Source organism: Sapajus apella, unplaced genomic scaffold, assembly GCF_009761245.1.
Source record: "Sapajus apella isolate SASKATOON/1434 unplaced genomic scaffold, GSC_monkey_1.0 scaffold122, whole genome shotgun sequence".
NCBI lineage: Eukaryota > Metazoa > Chordata > Mammalia > Primates > Cebidae > Sapajus > Sapajus apella.
The window spans coordinates 1,037,685-1,058,084 of NW_022437062.1; the positions used below are offsets into that span (position 1 = coordinate 1,037,685).

The 20,400-nt window shown below is 39.8% G+C and overlaps 1 protein-coding gene across 3 annotated transcripts in view; it reads left to right on the forward strand.

Moving 5' to 3' along the window:
* Positions 1-20,400, forward strand: part of FSIP1 (fibrous sheath interacting protein 1) — a 189,952-nt gene that overhangs the window by 59,452 nt on the left and 110,100 nt on the right. For all 3 annotated transcript variants that reach the window (XM_032261197.1, XM_032261196.1, XM_032261198.1), the window contains one exon: positions 10,353-10,490. In XM_032261197.1, the coding sequence (XP_032117088.1) occupies positions 10,353-10,490 (138 nt within the window). The remainder of the gene's footprint in view (positions 1-10,352; positions 10,491-20,400) is intronic.

The window sequence follows — 20,400 nt, forward strand, 5'->3', positions numbered from 1 at the left end:
GCATTGAATTTTCAAAGCAGAAATGCTAACATGGCAAATTATTTTAGGGATATTATTTTGGATTGGACTACTTTTTGAATAAATACACTGTATCTTGAATAAACCCTGTGTATCTATTTAGTTGATAAATGAGTTCCAATCAGTTGCTCACCCATGAATATTTGTAGTTCATATTCATTTTATTTTTAACTCTTCTGCAAACCATTAACTCATCAGTAATTTTTCTCTGTGCTTCTTAAGAAAGAATTTCTTTTAAGTGGAATGTAAATTTCTGTTTTTGAACAATTGATTCCACATATATTGAATGCTCCTGGATGTAAGGAACTGTAGAGAACTTAAAGATGAATCAGGCAAATAAAATACTTTGGAATCAAAAATTCTCATTTCAAATTTGGTGCTAGCATTTAATAGTTCTGTGGACTTGGGCAATAATTAGAAGCTCTCTAAACCTCATTTTCCTTATTTATAAAATAATACTAACATTCTTTAGGGTTCTTGTAAAGAGTAGCTGAGTTAATAGATGTAAAGTATTTAGCACAGTGTCTGACACAGAACTCAGCCAATGTTATTGTTATAAATGGTATAAAGAACTTATTTCCTTATGGGAGGTTTTGAGTATACATAGAAAACTGTGGACAAGACAGCATAGGCAAGTGCCATAGAAAAGCTTTTTTTTCTTCAAGAGACAAGGTCTCGCTCTGTCACCCAGGCTGGAGTACAGTGTGCAATCATGGCTTGCTGCAGCCTTCACCTCCTGGGCCCAAGCAATCCTCCAACCTTACTCTCCCCAGAAGCTGGGACTATAGGTGCCATCACCAGCTAATTTTTAAATTTTTTTGTAGAGATGTGGTCTCACTGTATTGCCCAGGCTGGTCTTGAACTCCTGGCCTCAAGAGATCCACCTGTCTCAACCTCCCAAAATGCTAGGATTACAGGCATGAGCCAACCTCCCAAAGTGCTGGGGTAACAGGCTCATAGAAGCCTCTAAGTAAAGTACTGTGGTGGTTCAGAGGAGAGAGAGAGCACATCCAAGGAGTATTCAGAAAGTCTATTTCCATAAGTGAGGGGCAGGAAGACGAAGAGGAACTAGGGAAGGAGGCAGAGGGATCAGAGACACATAAGAAGACTAGCATTATGTATCATAAGGCTGAAAACTGGTGGCCTACAGCAGTGGTCCCCAACCATTTTTGGCATCAGGGATTGGTTTCCTGGAAGACAATTCTTCCATGGACCCAGGGAGGGGGATGGTTTTGGGATGATTTAAATGCATTACATTTATTGTGTACTTTATTTCTATTATTATTACATTGTAATACATGATGAAATAATCATACAGCTCACCATAATGTAGAATCAGTGGGAGCCCTGAGCTTATTTTGCTGCAACTAGATGGTTCCATCTGGGGGTGATGGGAGACAGTGACAGATCACCAGGTATTAGATTCTCATAAGGAGCACGAAACCTAGATCCCTCACATGGGCAGTTCATGACAGGGTTTGCACTCCTATGAGAATCCAATACTGCTGCTGATCTAATGGGAGGTAGAGCTCAGGTGGTAATGCGAGTGATAGGGAGCGGCTGCAAGTACAGATGAAGCTTCGGCTGCAAGTACAGATGAAGCTTCCCTTGTGCCTGCTGCTCACCTCCTGCTGTGGGGCTGCTGTTCCTAACAGGCCACCTGCCAGAACCATCCATGGCCTGGGGGTCGGGAACCTCTGCCCTACAGGACAAATTAAGCTCCCAGATGGGTTTCCTTTTGCTTACAAAGGATTTAAAGATACTTTTTAGCCAACATTTAAAAATTAGGTGAATTCCTATAAAAATCCAAATTTCTGGTTCTGTCTTGAAAAATTAAAATTAGAAAATATGCCAGCATCAGACCTAAATTCTTGCTTGGCAGTTACTGGATTGAGCTGAATAGCGACTGTTCTTTCTACAGGGCACAGGTTCTCTAGTTTGCCTCAGTTACTCACCACTCTTTGTATAGCGGGCCCTGAGGCCCACTTCATGCATTTATGTTACTTGTCCAGCCCTTGCAGAGACCATCAGTACATTTTTGAATGCCTGCTTATTTCATAGGAGACGCTATAGTGGCTGATGTAGTATCCAGACTAGAATGAAGCTTGGTCTCTGACCTCAAGGCAGCTTGTAGGATACTGGAGGATATGATGTAAACATAGAACACGTTGTGGTGTGACTGTGAATGAAACAAGAACCACCACCAGATGGGCACTGATTGGATGAAAAGCACGGAAAGTGTATGCTCCGAGAGCACAGAGAAAGGAAAGTTTATCTGGTGAAGGTGTGATATTTTAAAAATGCCTTTGAAGATTTCTTTTTGTTGGTCAAGAAAACAGTTTCCTGAACAAGTTGAAACAGACTTTCTGACTTACGTGTGTATGATAACTATAAGGTGGTAAGCTGGTATGCACATAGATTTAGGATGATAAATGTGGTTGAGTCAGAATAGTTTGAAGAACTCTAGGAATGTGGCTCAGAGATGAAGGAGGTGTTGGTCTCTGTGGAAAGGACAGATAAGAAGTCTTCTTTTCCTTATCGGCTGGCTGATTGTGATGTTCTCATATAGATGCTCTGGCCCAGCACTTAACTTTATGGCACCATTTTAAAAGCAGCATTTGGCTTTTACATATCTGATTTCCTTAGTGTAAAACTAAGCATGTGGTCACAGTCAAAAGAAAGAATGGCATATTACTGTTGTTTCTGTAATGTGAATAATATGTGGTTGCAGTTTTTACATCTGCTTTTTATTTTCATTTTATCTTAGCAAGAGAACTAATTAAAGCAATTTTTCCCTAAGATCTGTGGTTTAGCTGTGCATACCTTTCTGAATCCATCTCGTAACTTTTAACAGATCGGTTCGTTCTTTCCACGTATTGTAAATCCCACCATAAAACTGAGTGATGTTCTATAATTTAGTTACCGTATTTCTTATTTGTAGATGTATTAGATTCCAGCTCTCTCCAGAAATATCTAAGATATAGGAGTTATGTAAGCATTCAGTTTCTTAAATCCTTAGCAACTGGATTCAATAATAATTCTATTCCATTTGGCTCTTTTATGCAAGTATAGTTTATTCATCTCTCATGCAATCAGTGTAAGTAAATCTAGAATTCCAGTTCATCATTATATATATTTTTTTCTGGTTGGGAAGGGCCTCAGAAATGACTCTCATTGACAGGAGGCATCACTGTGTTCTTAAACCAACTAGTTTAATTGAATATAAAGGTTTTCCTTACTTTTATTTATTTTCTTATTCTTAAAATATTGATTCAGTTGTACACAATTTGGTAAGCTCAAGAAAAAATTAGCAAACATTTGATTGAGGAAAATTGTGGTTTTTATTGATCTCTTTTCTTGCCAAGATCATGCTATTATTGCTGACAGCAATAATTAACTTTTCTTTTTTGGCCTCTTCCTATCTCAATATTAGCTAAAATTGAGGAAATACAGACCATTGTTTGACATGTAATTCTGAAAGATGTTTTATTATTGGGCCCAGGGATTTGTATAGTTCCAGTAATGGCCTTGGACTCCACTTGACCCCAGATGTACTTAATGTGTTGGTTGAGGGCAGGAATTTAGGGTTTTTAAAATGTATGTTAGTCACAGGCACAGAAATCTTATTGACCATCTGCTCATTTCCAAAACCCATAGAAGCCGCAGGAGCGTGGATTTCTGGGTTGAGGAACAAATAAGACCTTACTTCCGAGGTCTTTACCTCCAGTGCCAATCTGTTAGATCTCCAGTTAAATCTGGGAAATTGCCCTTGCCACCTACATTTTACAGATTACTGTGAAGTTTATATTTTTTTGTTTTCCTGTGTTAAGCTTCTGATGTAGTCAAGTTTTCCTTCATTTTATGGCATTATTCCAAGGTGATAAAAACGATCTGCCTGAATATTTATTTTCCCTATTTTTGGTACTGCCAGGCACATGATCCATCTGATGACAGGAAATAGCAGGATCCTATGGAAATGTATAGCATTAGCTTGAAAACAGGACAAGCTGGCTTTCGTTAAGCAGGTTTGTCTTTTCCCGGTCCTTAATGCATGCCTTATTTGCATATCAGATAACTTAGGAAGCTCTGGGTAATTTCCTCTGCTTTTGACTTTTGAAAATTAGTTTATTTTGCTTCAAGGACCCCTTTTGGCCTAGTCAACACCACAGATACTTTTTCTAAGGATAAACTCAGAATCTCTTGGCAACCAATTCATCAAATCAACAAATGTCTGTTGACCTCGACCTCAGGGACACTTCTCTTCTTGTGGCATATCGAGGAGAGCTTTTACTGAGTTCTCCATAGAAGCATTCCTATATGACTCAGGAACACAGAAATGATATGTTGGTCAGAGAATCTGATTAAACATTTCTACTCTGAGAAATCAAGATATTTCTTGATGATCACGAAGACAGACAGTACTGGTTGGCACTCTGTTGTGAGAAAAGAATCTTTCCTGGTGCCACAGAGCTTTTTGAGTATGCAGCTGGTCAATATTTGCAGCATCAGTGGCTACCTTTTCCTGACCCCTCCTGGCCTCTGCTTTCATCATATAATATTTTTCAAGTATTTGAACTATATGGTTATGCCATCAGAGACCATGACAGAAGAAAGCTGTTATATATCCTTTGGGTCTAATTGTAGAGAATTACAGACTCAGAAGTTATTAGAGGGGGAAGTCACTTTCTCAGAAGTAATAGAGACCCAGAAAGCGAAGGGGACTTCCTCAAAAGTATGCAGCTAACTGTTGCAGCAGAACTAGAGCTAGAATCCAACCTTCGGGCCTATACCTCTTAGGTGTGGAGAGTCACATTGTCAGAGCAGGACAGAAGTGGCCGTGGTAGAAAAATTTCTTAAAAATAAAAAACCAGTGGCTCACATCTGTAATCCCAGCACTTTGAAAGGCTCAGATGGGAGGATGCCTTGAGCCCAGGAGTTCAAAATCAGCCTGGGCAATATAGGGAAACTTATTTCTTCTTCATAAAAAAAAACCCAGCCAGGAAAGGTGGTGTGCACTTGTAGTCCCAGCCTTTTGGGAAGCTGAGGTGGGATCTTGAGCCTTGAGGTTGAGGCTGTAGTGAGATGTGGCTGTGCCACTGTACTCCAGCATGGGCAGCAGAATAAGAACCTGTCTCAAAAGGCTTATCTGCTTATAAAAATGATACATGTTTATTGTAGGAAATTCAGGAACTACAGTAAAAAATAAGAAAAATAAGATTAAATAATCAGGATTTTTACCAAGTTAATTACTGTTAAATTTTCTTCTAGTCTATTTCTCCTCTTCTCTCCTCTTCTCTCCTCTCCTCTCCTCTCCTCTCCTCTCCTCTTCTCATCTTCTCTTCTCTTCCCACACCTCCCTTCCCCTTCCCCCTTCCCTCCCCTTCCCTCTCCCTTCCCCTTCCCTCCCCTCCCCTCCCCTCCCCTCTCTCCTCACCCGTCCCCATCAGTTAGAGTTTTTGACAAGAAACACAAGGAATACCTAGCTTGGATTTTGAAGATAATTATACGAAGGGACTATTTATGTAGATTTAAAGGAGGTAACAAAGGATGTTGGGACACCCAAAGACTACCCACAGTGGACAAGGGGAAGAAAAAGTGTGTGAGAGCTCAATAAGAGCCGAGTTGGGGGAGAAGAACTGGACATTTGAAGTTGTAATAATAGAGGACATGGGCAAAAGGTTATCCAACCCCAGCCCCCTCGGCATGAGCATTTGAGCCATAGTTTCCAAACTCTGTTTCCTTGGCAACCTGAGAAGAGTTGGCATGCTCAATATGTTAGGACTTTGCTTATGCTAAAAATGATCCCTGGACTGGGAGACTTACAAAGACCTGATGGAGAAGCCATAGTTTGGGCATCTCTGAGTGCAGTGATTCTTGTGGCCGGGCGTGGTTCTTGCTGGGTCCTTGGACTCAGTGTGCCTATGGAGGCATTTCAAGAGATAATGGCTCCTGTGGGATGTGAGGATTTTAAGACAGGCAGCTTATACCTGTTTTGCTCTTTATACCTATATTTTTTCAGCATGGACTGTAGCAAACACTTCCATTGAAAAGGGATACTTGATACTGTCCTGCTGTGTTTCCTGTCTTCTGAGTAGAGTGGCTCCAAGGGTGAGCATGAATATGCAGCTGAATCTAAGAAAACTCTCCACATCTCAGGATATATCACTGCCCAGACTGAGATGCCAAAGCATGAGGAGAAGGAGAAAAATACCCCAAGCTCTCTCTTCTTCTGTCCTCTACTCTCCTAGAACTCCTCTCCTCACTTTGACTATCCTAACCCGAAGACCCAGCTCGAGGAGAAACACCTTGATTGTCCCAGCTTGTGGCGGCTGCTCACCATAGTTTATCATACTTCTTTTGAGGGACACCTGGGCTGTTTTCAGTTTTGAGCTGCCACGAACATTTGTGTACAAGGCTTTAGTCATATATTTTAATTTCTCCATGATAAATTCTTAGGAGTTGAATTTTTGGGCCACAGAATTGACAAAAAGTTAAATGATCGACAAAAATTTAACTTTTAAAGAAATGGCCAGTTTTTCAAAGTGGCTGTGCATTGCAGACAGTGTAAGAGAGTCCTCCTTTTTTCCCACATTTCCAGCATTTGGTGTTCACAGAGTTTTTCAGCTGGGCCATGGTAATGGCTGTGTAGTATTATCTCGTTGTGGTTTAATTGCATTTCCCCATGACTAATGATGTTGAGGAGGTTTTCATGTTCTGTGCGTCATGCACAGAGCTTCTTTTATGAAATATCTGTGCAAGTCTTTATAGAATTTGATTGTCATTTGATTAATTATTATTGTCTATTTTATTATTTTTATTATCGAGTTGCTGAAGTTCCTGATATATCCTGGATACAAGTCCTCTGTTGGATTTGTATGTTATGAACGTTTTCTCTTGGTCAGTGGTTTGTCCATTTTCTCAATGGTGGCTTTGGATAAAACAACATTTAAAAATACTGCTAAATGCAACTTATAATTTTTTTTCTCTGTGTCTTCTCTTTGCTTGCCCCAAGATTTAAAAAAAAATCATAGTTGTAGATTATTAAAATAATTCCATTTAAAACTGAAATCCAGTGTGGGGGTTTTTCAGATTACCGTGTGTCCTACTTCATAGCAGGTATATCTTCATAAAAGTTTGTAAAATGGGCCGGGTGCGGTGGCTCACGCTTGTAATCCCAGCACTTTGGGAGGCCTAGGCGGGGGGGATCATGAAGTCAAGAGATTGAGACCATCCTGGTCAGCTGGCAAAACTCTGTCTCTACTAAAATATAAAAATTAGCTGGGCATGGTGGCGTGTGCCTGTAGTTCCAGCTACTCGGGAGGTTGAGTCAGGAGAATTGCTTGAACCGGGAGTTGGAGGTTGCAGTGAGCCGAGATCATGTCACTGCACTCCAGCCTGGGGCCTGGTGACAGAACAAGACTCTGTCTCAAAAAAAAAAAAAAAAAAAGTTTGTAAAATGCTGACTGCGTAGCATTGCAAAGAGAACTTGATACCATTTTTTCCAAACTGTTTCCTAACATTAGATTTTCTTTAAAAAATGTTTCCTATAATAATTCAGTCTCTAAGTGTGTATTAGTCTGTTCTCTCACTGCTATAAAGAAATACCTGAGACTGGGAATTTATAAAGAAAGGAGGTTTAATTGGCTCACCGTTCTGCAGGCTGTACAAGAGGCATAGCAGTTTCTGCTTTTGGGGAGGCCTCAGGAAACTTACAATCATGGTAGAAGGTGAAGGGGAAGCAGGCACATCTTACATGGGCAGAGCAAGAGGAAGAGAGAGAGAAGAGGGAGGTGCTACACACCTTCTAAACAACCAGACCTTGTGAGAACTCACTCACTGTCATGAAAATACCACTGAGGGTATGGTGCTAACACATTCATGAGAACTCCACCTCCATGACCCAGTCACCTCCCACCAGGCCACCTCCAACACTGGGGATTACAATTTACATGAGATTTGGTAGGGACACAGATCCAAACCATATTAGGATGCTTCTAGAGATTGAAAGCTACCAGAAGTGAGAAATGAAGTCAGATATAAAATAATCACTTCTTGAAATTGATGCACTCTTTTAGTAATTTGCTTGGTAGAATCGTATACAATATGCATCTTACTGAAATTCATTACTAGTTTGATCAAAGTTTTGAAAATCAAAATTATAGTCCATTGGCCAGTGCTTATACAGCTTTGGGATTATAGTTTGCATTGGGACACGGAGAATAGGGCCAGCCATGTCACTGTCTGGGCAGCAACAGTGTGGTAAGTGTAATAAAGGAACATGTGGTGTGGCTGAGAGAATAATTTGTTCTTTGTGGGTATGTCAGGGAATATTTTGTAGTGGAAATATGCTTGAATTGGGCTCAAAATGGGTAGGAGTCTCCACAAGGAGTTGGAGGGTTGGAATGGGAGGAACTAGTAGTAGTGAATATTGCCGCACATTTGAGTCTGAGTCTCAAGCAGTGGGAAATGAGACTGAAGAGACTGACAGGGCCTAGAGCATGAAGACTTTGCAACTTGTTCTGTGACTTCCCTGCAGTGGAGTGAACAGGGTGACTCGTAGCATCAAGACCAGCCAGGAAGCTCCAGCAGCAACATAAGCTAGTAGTTCTTGAATTTCAAATAGGTGTGTTGATATTCACTTGGGGTGGTGGCAAAATATTACAGAAAATACTTAGGGAAAGTTATAGATTATAGTCTCAAACTTTTTGGAAGGCCAAAAGGTTTTATTGAGGCAGGTTGGCATTTCGTCCTCTGAAAGTAGCTGATGGCCATCCCTAGTCCATTTGAATCACTGTAATGGTGTGAGAATGCATTCATTCATCCGTCGTTAAGTCAGGTTCTGCAGGTCGGACTTCCACAGGTGGTGAGTGATGTCTCTGGTGGTGACACTGACATGATTGGGGCCACATAGGTGTGCATAAGTTTATTAGTCCTTAGCCCTTTTTTTTTGAGACAGAGTCTCATTCTGTTGCCCAGTCTGGAGTGCAGTGGTGTGATCACAGCTCACTGCAGCCTCAACCTCCCAGGTTCAAGTGATCCTCCCCCCTCAGCCTCCCAAGTGCCTGGGACTCTAGGCCACTGTTACTGTGCCTGGCTAATTTTTTTTATTTTGTAGATATTGGGTCTCACTCTGTTGCCCAGGCTCAAGGGATCCTCCTGACTTGGCCTCCTGGAGTGTTGGTGTTACAGGTGTGAGCCACCGTGCCTGTCCTGTCTTTACTTTTTGAATCAGAATCTCCTGGGTGGAGGCTGGTTCTTTGCGTTTTTTCATGGGCTCTGGAGGTAATTCTGAAGCTCACTGGAGTTTAAAAACTACTGGTGAATGATGAGGATATCTGAACTAAGACAGTGAGAAAGAAACAAGTGCTGTGATTAGAGAGTTATTAGGGATCGGCAACGAGGTAGTGAGATTCCTGGTGACCATCTCTCTGTAAGGAATGAGGGAGTAGCAGCATTATGGCTTGAGTGATTTCAAAAATGCCATTCCTGCCCGTTACTTATGTGGCAACACAGAGAAGATGTGTGCAAGAAAGGAAGTTTAATCTTAGATACAGGGTGAAATTCCTATCAAGAAATGCCCATTTTTATCACCCAGAAATAACATTAACTTTGGGAAAATATGTTTCTGTCAATATAAATATTGCAGGTAATAATGAAGTACTTTCGTTATATAATACTTATTCTTTTCAAAGTACATATTCAGCTCACGTTTGTTTGGCATTAAGATTTGTTGCATGCCTACTACATACTGTGATGATTTTTAGCCTAGATTTATCATTATTATTATCATTTTACAGATTATGAAACTGAAGCTCAGAGAGGTTAATTCATTTTTCTAAGGTCAGTCTGGTCAGGAACCAGGCAGGATGAAGATTCAAAACTCCTGACCTTGCCAAGTCCAGTTTTCTTCCCATTATTACACAGCTGCCTCTAATAATATGGATGGGCAGGGTCTTTTTTTCTTATTATTTATACATGGTGAACTTGAAATTTAGAGTCTAAGGTCTCAAACTGGTAGGTATCAGAGCAGGGACCAGAACCCAGGTTCCTGTTTCCTGGTCCCAGCTCTTTTCACTTCCAGGAAGTGAGAAGCAGGAAGTCTCCTGCTTCCCAGATGATTGCAGAAGTTGGGTTTGTTTTCCTACTTGTTTTATGTACAGTTGGACCTTTACCTCCTAAAATGGAAAGACTTCAGAACATTATAAATATTGATTTGAAGGGAAGAAATATTGTTTGAGAGGCAAAGCTGATCTCAAGGCTCAGTTGCTTTGAGGTAGTATGTGACAGCACATATCCAGCCTGGGAATGATGTGTGTGTGTGTGTCTTTAATTAGGAACCTGACCTTGATGGTGAAAGAAATATGGAAATAACTCCAGGAGAAAAGGTACTTAGGAACACCAAAGAGCAACGGGATCTGCATAATCGGCTGAGAGAGATTGATGAAAAGCTGAGAAAGATGAAGGAAAATGTGGTAAGTCTTTCTGTTTTTTTTTTTAAACTAATTTTTTAAGAAAAAATAGAGGCTGGGTCTCACTATGTTGTTTAGGCTGGTCTCGAACTCCTGGGCTCAAGTGACCTGCTTGCCTCAGCCTCCCAAAGCGCCAGGATTATGGATGTGAGCCACCACACCTGACCATCTCTCTTATTTAAAGTTTAATTGTAACCAACAATTGTACCAAAAAAGGTTTCAGTCTCTTTTGATTGTTTTATGACTGTTCTCACGTGTTAAATCAGCCATGTGAATTTGTCACTAACAATGTAAATAAAAGCTAAAAATATAATTCATAGGACTTTGATATTATTCTTAAGCAATTTATATCATATAAAACGTTAAATAACATATAAAACATAGTCTGACTTCAGATAGTGTATAAGATACTATCTGAAGGCAGAATAATAATCCATAATCCTAATATTCTGACAGTGGTACAAATATTCACTTTTTGTGGAAAGATTTCGTATTTCTCCCTAAAATCATCCTTATGTTTTGAACTTACAGGATTAAATTCTCCCACTTTTTGTTCATAATCACTAACATGTTATTAATAATTAATTAGTTTTAATGCATTCCAAATCTTTCTTAGCCTACTTCATGTTTTTCTTGCTTAACATCAAGACATGTCATTACTGATGAGTGAAAACTCTTAAAGGAACTAAATTGTGAGCTGATTGATACTCTGAACCTATTAGAAATGCTCTATAATATTATGATTTTCCAGCTACCCATTGCATGTTTTCAGCTGGATTTTACCTAAAATTAACGACGTCAAGGCTGAGCTTGTGACTGTGGTCTTGCAGTAATTACCTGCAGTGACTCCTTTGATCTCCTACTAAACTCTGTCATCTTGGGTGATGATGATGATGATCTTCAAGCCTCTTTGAGTTTTAACCAATATGACTAATTTGTTGCCATATCCTCCTGAGTTTCTTATGACTCAAAACCTTTTTTTGTCCCTGCTTTTATCACCCTTCTCTCAGTGTTGTCACCTCATGCCTTAGCCACTTATAACCTGGTTTTTATAGGATTTCTTGTCTCCAGTCACTCCCTTCTCTCATTATTCCACTTAATATACTTCTTTGTGGAGTAAGCATCAGGTGAGTGATTTTAAAATGTGATCCCTTTCAAGAGCCCCTGAGAGTGTGCAACAATCCCACCTTCACACCCGGTGATCAAGCCCAGTTGAACTGCCCTTACCACCTGCAGGCCACAGATAGCAGCACTGACACAGAGCCTGACGGAGATCAGGGCCACCTACTGAGTTAGGCAGCAGATCTAGAGGGAACTAATACATGGTGCTTCTTTTATAGCTCATTTCTATTTGCTTTGCATGGGAAATCTCATGGGTGTTATATTTCAGGGAGACCTCTGTTTCTATTTTCAGAGGGATTTTCCTGATTCGTTGATGGGGTGAAGTGGAAGTGGGAATGAGTGTATGGGGGCTTGTGGCAGTCATTGTTGTGGTAACGATGGTACGTTGCAAATTCGATGTGATAAATGAAATGTTTGTGGTTTGATTGGTTTTGAAAACTGTTGGTACTTCCTCTCACCCCATATCTGCCAATCCAAGGCAGACTAGACCTGCCGCTCCCCATGATCCATTCTCCTGATTTCTGACTGCTGTGGTCTTGATGTTTGTGTCCCCACAGAATCCCTGTTGAAATCCTAATCCCAAGGTGATAGCATTAGGAGGTGAGGCTTTTGGGGAAGTGATGAGGTCATGTCAGTGAAGCCCTCCTGAGTGAAATTAGTGCCCGTATAAAACAGATCCAAGGGAGCTCATTTGCCCCTTTTACCAGGTGAGGACATGTTACCCCTATCAATAAGGAAATGGGCCCTTTCTAGTCACCAAACCTGCCAGCTCTTCGATCTTGGATTTCCCAGCTTCTAGAACTGTGAGAAATAAATTTTTCTTGTGTATAAACCACCCAAAATACCATTATTTTGTTATAGCAGTCCACACAGACACTAAGACACTGGCCATTTATCACATACCTTGAACGTGCATCTGTTCTTTTCTACCACGTCTCTACCATTATTTAATTTTTGACTCAAAACCTGGGTCCTTTAAGAAATCTTGTATCATTCCAGTGCCTTCTGAAGTTTGGCTACACTTAAAGGGATATGATAAATGTCAAGAATTGGTTGTTATCCAAGTGGAAAAGAAAAATACATGAGTAGATAAGAGCAATTATTGAATACCAACTATGAGCCAGGTACTTTCCCAAGTATTTTACAGATACTAAATTATTTAACCATCACAACTGCTCTGTGAGGTAAATACCACACTCCTCATTTTATAGATGAAGAAATGGAGCAAAAGAGAGGTTGCCTAATTCCTTAAAGTTATACAGCTAGTAAGTGGAAAAGATAGGATTCAAATGGCTCGTGTTTAACAACTATGCTAGTACTGCCTTTCTGGGACTTGCTTTTCTTTTCATGATTTTTCTTTTGTTGTTAAATAAAATGTGATACCGTTTTTACTATTAACATTATTAATATGGCATTTACATAAGCTTGTTTCTAGGATAAGGGGGGAAGGGGAAAGTTGAAGACGGAGGGAGGGGTAAGCCTTGGAGAAGAATCAAGGTACCCTTTCCCTGACTCAGGTTGAAAGAAAGGAAGGGTGGCCAAGAGAGGCAGGCTGAGAGATGAAGAGAAGGTGGGAGAGACCAGGCTTGAATGTTCTCTACTTACCCTGTAAATTAGTGACCACTCCATATGGTCAGAGTGAGAGGGTAGAATTGGGATTGAAGAAGAGAGCAAGGAACTGGAGAATGAGAAAAAGCAATGGTAAACAGTTAGGTAGCCCAGGTGAGGTTGGAAACCCTCCTGTGAAATGGAGCCAGTCAGCAAGGCTGAAAGGTTTCTCTGACAGCCCTCAGCAGTCCACCAAAGCTAGAGATGAGGGTTGATGAGTGAGGCAAGGCTGAGGAGAGGTTGGGTGATTGCAGTGAAAGATCAAGGGGGCAAGGGAACTGGTGGCAGGTACCTATGAGACCGTAACTGAAAACAAGAAACAAATGTAATATATATACCTCAGGTATCAGCTGGGACCCTTTTGCCTCACTTTGACCCAGTTTCATAACTTACTGTACAGACACAGAATAGAATACCATCTGCCTATCAGAAGAATGAGGCAGGTCTATATATCTTGAAAAGATGTCTGTGATAGAGTATTAAGGAAAAAGAGCCTTTTGCAGAAGACGACGATTAGTATGATTCTATTTTTATAAAAAGAGCCATAGGAAAATCCTGGAACAATATACATATAACAAATGCTTAACAGTGATTACTTTTAGTGGGGAATTGAGATGAATGGGGAGATGAAGAAAGGAAATTAACTTTTTATAACACACACTATTTAAAGGAGAAAGTGTGTTGGGATTATGGGTGGTTTTTATATTATTTCTTATGCTTTTCTTTATATCTCAGACTTTCTGTAACATACATGTGTTGTGTCTATAAATAGAAATAAATCAATGTTTAAAAATGTGGAAAGCATCTATGTGTACATGGGATCATTGCTTATTGCATCTCAATAAGTGGTTTTTATGTATTTAGAGAAAAAGAGTGAGGCATCACAAGGAATAATATTCAGCCTTATCAGCAATTAAAATTCATATTCAAACAACCTGTAGGAACTAGATAGACCTGTTAGGCCAGTCAAAAGAATGACAAATGTGATATAATTATGTGTCAGTGAGAGTGGTGTAAAGATTGGGACAGTGATATTTGGACATTATTGGTAGCTTTTTGAATGGGTTATTTTTTCTCCTGGAAAACAATTGGTCAATAAATGTAACAACATGATTCATCATGTTGTTAATAAATAAATGTATAACATGTATAAAATAAATGTATAACATGATTCATCTTTTTGACCTGTATAATTCTACTTTTAGGAATATTTTCAAAGTAATAATGCCCAAGGAAACCAAACAACAAAAAAACCCAGGAAATAAATGTTGTCAAAGAGGGGAATGTCAGTGAAACTTACATAATATTAGCCCTTTTAATACTGTGGTGGGATGATAAAAATGACAGGTACATGGATCTGGTCAATAGAAGACTTTTTTTTTTCGTAGTCTCAATCTCTGGTGGCCAATTTATTTCAACAATGGAGAAAGCTCACAGTACTCTAGAACTAAGAAAGTGCCAATTCACTTGTTTCAAAGAAGTGTGAATTAAAAAAAAATTTTTTTATTACACTTTAGGTTCTAGGGTACATGTGCAGAGCATGCAGGACTGTTACATAGGTACATACATGGCAATGTGATTTGCTGCCTCCATTCCCCGTCACCTGTATCTGGCATTTCTCCCCATGTTATCACTCCCCAACCTCCTTATCTGCCCCCCGCTGTCCCACCCCTATTTCCCCCCAACAGACCCTACTGTGTGATGATCCCCTCCCTGTGTCCATGTGTTCTCATTGTTCAACACCTGCCTATGAGTGAGAACATGCGGTGTTTGATTTTCTGTTCTCGTGTAGGTTTGCTGAGAATGATTTCCACATTTATCCATGCCCCTACAAAGGACATGAACTCATTGTTTTTCATGGCTGCATAGTATTCCATGGTGTATATGTGCCACATTTTCCTTGTCCAATCTATCATCGATGGGCATTTGGGTTGGTTCCAGGTCTTTTGCTATAGTAAACAGTGCCACAGTGAACATACATGTTCATGTGTCTTTATAATAGAATGATTTATAATCATTTGGGTATATACCGAGTAATGGGATTGCTGGGTCAAATGGAATTTCTATTTCTAGATCCTTGAGGAGTAGCCACACTGTCTTCTACAATGGTTGAACTAATTTATACTCCCACCAACAGCGTAAAAGTGTTCCTATTTCTCCACATCCTCTCCAGCATCTGTTGTCTCCAGATTTTTTAATGATTGCCATTCTAACTGGCGTGAGATGGTATCTCAATGTCGTTTTGATATGCATTTCTCTGATGACCAGTGATGATGAGCAATTTTTCATATGTTAGTTGGCCTCATATATGTCTTCTTTTGAAAAGTGTCTGCTTATGTCCTTTGCCCACTTTTGAATGGGTTTGTTTGTTTTTTTCTTGTAAATCTGTTTTAGTTCTTTGTAGATTCTGGATATTAGCCCTTTGTCAGATGGAAAGATTGCAAAATTTTTTTCCCATTCTGTTGGTTGCCGGTTCACTCTAATGATTGTTTCTTTTGCTATACAGAAGGTTTGGAGTTTAATTAGATCCCATTTGTCTATTTTGGCTTTTGTTGCCAATGCTTTTGGTGTTTTTGTCATGAACTCCTTGCCTATGCCTATGTCCTGAATGGTTTTGCCTAGGTTTTCTTCTAGGGTTTTTATAGTGTTAGGTCTTATGTTTAGCTCTTTAATCCATCTGAAGTTAATTTTAGTGTAAGGTGTAAGGAAGGGGTCCAGTTTCTGTTTTCTGCATTTGGCTAGCCAGTTTCCCAACACCATTTGTTAAACAGGGAATCCTTTCCCCAATTGCTTGTTTTTGTCATGTTTGTGAAAGATCAGTTGGTTGTAGACGTGTGGCGTTACCTCCAAGGCCTCTGTTCTGTTCCAGGGGTCTATATCTCTCTTTTGATACCAGTACCATGTTGTTTTGATTACTGTAGCCTCGTAGTATAGCTTGAAATCAGGTGGTGTGATGCCTCCAGCTTTGTTCTTTTTGTGTAGGATTGTTTTGGCCGTGCGGTCTCTCTTTTGGTTCCATATGAAGTTTAAGGTGGTTTTGTCCAGTTCTGTGAAGAGGGTCATAGGTAGCTTGATGGGGATAGTTTTGAATTTATAAATTACTTAGGGCAGTATGGCCATTTTCACAATATTGATTCTTCTTAACCATGAGCATGGAATGTTTCTCCATCTGTTTGTGTCTCTCTTATTTCCTTGAGCAGTGATTTGTAGTTCTCCTTGAAGAGGTCCTTTACATCCTTTGTTAGTTGTATTCCTAGGTATTTTATTCTCTTTGTAGCAATTGTGAATGGCAGTTCGTTGTTGATTTGGCTCTCTTTAAGTCTGTTATTGGTGTACAGGAATGCTTGTGATTTCTGCACATTGATTTTGTATCCTGAGACTTTGCTGAAGTTGCTTATCAGTTTCAGGAGATTTTGGGCTGAGATGATGGGGTCTTGTAAATATACAATCATGTCGTCTGCAAATACAGACAATTTGACTTCCTCCTTTTCTAATCAAATACCCTTTATTTCTTTTTCTTGCCTGATTGCTCTGGCTAGAACTTCTAATACTATATTGATAGGAGTGGTGAGAGAAGGCATCCTTATCTAGTGCCAAATTTGAAAGGGAATACTTCCAGTTTTTACCTATGTAGTATGATATTGACTGTGGGTTTGTCGTAAATAGCTTTTATTATTTTGAGATACATTCCGTCAACAACTAGTTTTCTGAGAGTTTTTAGCATAAAGTGCTGTTGAATTTTGTCAAAGGCCTTCTCTGCAGCTATTGAGATAATCATGTAGTTTTTGTCTTTGATTCTGTTTATGTGGTGGATTATGTTTATAGACTTGTGTATGTTGAACCAGCCTTGCATCCCTGGGATGAAGCCTATTTGATCATGGTGGACAAGCTTTTTGATGTGCTGTTGCAATTGGTTTGCCCATATTTTGTTGAAGATTTTTGTATCTATGTTCATCATGGATATTGGCCTGAAGTCTTCTTTTCTTGTTGAGTCTTTGCCGGGTTTTGGTATCAGGATGATGTTGGTCTCATAAAATGATTTGGAGAGGACTTCCTCTTTTTGGATTGTTTGGAATGGTTTCAGAAGGAGTGGTACCAGCTCCTCTTTGTATGTCTGGTATAATTCGGCTGTGAACCCGTCTGGACATGGGCTTTTTTTGGTTAGTAGACTCTTAATTGCTGCCTCAAGTTTAGCCCTTTTTATTGGTCTATTCAGGGTTTCAACTTCTTCCTGGTTTAGGCTTGGAAGGGTGCAAGTGTCCAGGAATTTATCCATTTCTTCCAGGCTTACTGGTTTATGTGCATAGAGTTGTTTGTAGTAATGTCTGATGGTAGTTTGTATTTCTGTGGAATCTGAGATGATATCCCCTTTATCGTTTTTATTGCATCTACTTGATTCTTCTCCCTTTTCTTGTTTATTAATCTGACTAGTGGTCTATTTTGCTGATCTTTTCAAAAAAACCAGCTCCTGGATTTCTTGATTTTTTGAAAGGTTTTTTGTGTCTCTTATCTCCTTCAGTTCTGCTCTGACTTTAGTTATTTCTTGTCTTCTGCTAGGTTTTGAGTTTTTTTGATCTTGCCTCTAGCTCTTTCAATTTTGATGAAAGGGTGTCGATTTTAGATCTTTCCTTGCTTCTCATGTGGGCATTGATTGGTATAAATTTTCCTCTAGACACTGCTTTAAATGTGTCCCAGAGATTCTGGTACATTGTATCTTTGTTCTTGTCCGTTTCAAAGAACATCTTTATTTCTGCCTTCATTTCATCATTTATCCAGTCAACATTCAAGAGACAGTTGTTCAGTTTTCATGAAGTTGTGCAGTTTGGAGTTAGTTTCTTAATCCTGAATTCTAATTTGATTGCACTGTGGTCTGAGAGGCTGTTATGATTTCCATTCTTTTGCATTTGCTGAAGAGTGATTTACTTCCAATTATGAGGTAAATTTTAGAGTAGGTACGATGTGGTGCTGAGAAGAATGTATATTCTGTGGATTTGGGGTGGAGAGTTCTATAGATGTCTATTAGGTTTGTTTGGTCCAGATCTGAGTTCAAGTCCTGGATATCCTTGTTAATCTTCTGTCTTGTTGATCTGTCTAATATTGACAGTGGGGTGTTAAAGTCTCCTACTACTGTTGTATGGGAGTCTAAGTCTCTTTGTAGGTCATTAAGAACTTGCTTTATGTATCTGGGTGCTCCTGTGTTGGGTGCATATATATTTAGGATCATTAGCTCTCCTTGTTGCATTGATTGTTTTACCATTATGTAATGCCCTTCTTTGTCCCTTTTGATCTTTGTTGGTTTAAAGTCTATTTTATCAAAGACTAGGATTACAACTCCTGCCTTTTTTTGCTCTCCCTTTTGTTGGTAAATCTTGCCCCATCCCTTTATTTGGAGTCTATGTGTGTCCTTGCACGTGAGATGGGTTTCCTGGATACAGCACACTGATGGGTTTTGACTTTTTATCCAATTTGCCAGTCTGTGTCTTTTGATTGGGGCATTTAGCCTATTTAAATTTAAGGTTAATATTGTTATGTGTGAATTAGATCCTTCCATTTTGATGTTAGCTGGTTGTTTTGCCTGTTAGTTGACGCAGTTTCTTCATTGTGTCGATGCTCTTTACTATTTGGTACATTTTTGGAGTGGCTGGTACTGGTTGTTCCTTTCTATGTTTAGTGCTTCTTTCAGGAGCTCTTGTAAGGCTGGCCTGGTGGTGACGAAATGTCTTAGCAATTGCTTGTCCGTAAAGGATTTTATTTCTCCTTCGCTTATGAAGCTTAGTTTGGCTGGATATGAAATTCTAGGTCGAAAGTTCTTTTCTTTAAGGATGTGGAATATTGGCCCTCACTCTCTTCTGGCTTGTATGGTTTCTGCCGAGAGATTTGCTGTGAGTCTGATGGGCTTCCCTTTTTGGGCAACCCAACCTTTTTCTCTGGCTGCATTTTTTCCTTCATTTCAACCCTGGTGAATCTGATGATTATGTGCCTTGGGGTTGCTCTTCTTGAGGAATATCTTTGTGGTGTTCTCTGTATTTCCTGGACTTGAATATTGGCCTGCCTTGCTAGGTTGGGGAAGTTCTCCTGGATAATATCCTGCAGATTGTTTTCAAGCTTGGATTCATTCTCTCTGTCATATTCAGGTACACCTATCAAATGTAGATTAGGTCTTTTTACATAATCCCATATATCCCGGAGGTGTTGTTCATTTATTTTCACTCTTTTTTCTCTAATCTTGCCTTCTTATTTTATTTCATTGAGTTGATCTTCAATCTCTGATACCCTTTCTTCTGCTTGGTCGATTCAGCTATTGAAACTTGTGTATGCTTTGTGAAGTTCTTGTGTTTTGTTTTTTAGCTCCATCATTTCATTTATATTCTTCTCTAAGGTGTTTATTCTTGTTAGCATTTCATCAAACCTTTTTTCAAGTTTCTTAGTTTTTTTTTTTTTTTGCGTTGGGTTAGAGCATGTTCTTTTAGCTCAGAGAAATTTGTTATCACCCACCTTCTGAAGCCTGTTTCTGTCAATTCATCAGACTCATTCTCTATCCAGCTTTGTTCCCTTGCTGGTGAGGAGTTGTGATCCCTTGGAGGAGGAGAGGCATTATGGATTTGCTGTTTTCTTCCTTTTTGGGCTGGTTTCTTTCCATCTTTGTGGCTTTATCTACCTGTGGTCTTTCTAGTTGGTGACTTTCAGATGGGGTCTCTGAGTGGATGTCCTTTTTGTTGGCGTTCAAGTTGTTTCTTTCTTTTTTGTAGTTTTCCTTCTAATAGGCCCCTCTGCTGTGGGACTGCTGGAGGTCCACTCCAGACCCTGCTTGCCTGGGGATCACCTGCAGTGGCTGCAGAACTATAAGGGTTGCTGCTGGTTTCTTCTTCCGTTATCTTCGTCCCAGAAGGCTGCTTGCCAGATGTCAGCCTGAGCTCTCCTTTATCAGATGTCTCTTTGGATATACAGGGGTTGGGGAGCTAATTGAGGAGACAGTCTGTCCCTTATAGGAACTCAAGTGCTGAGCTGTGAGCTCTGTTGTTTCGTTCAGAGCTGCTGTGCAGGTACATTTAAGTCTGCTCTAGTGGAACTTATAACTGCCCATTTTTCCAGGTGCTTTGTCCTGGGAAGGTGGGGCTTTATTTCTAAGTTCCTGATGTGCTGCTGCCTTTTTTCAGAGATGCCCTGCCCAGCAAGGAGGTAC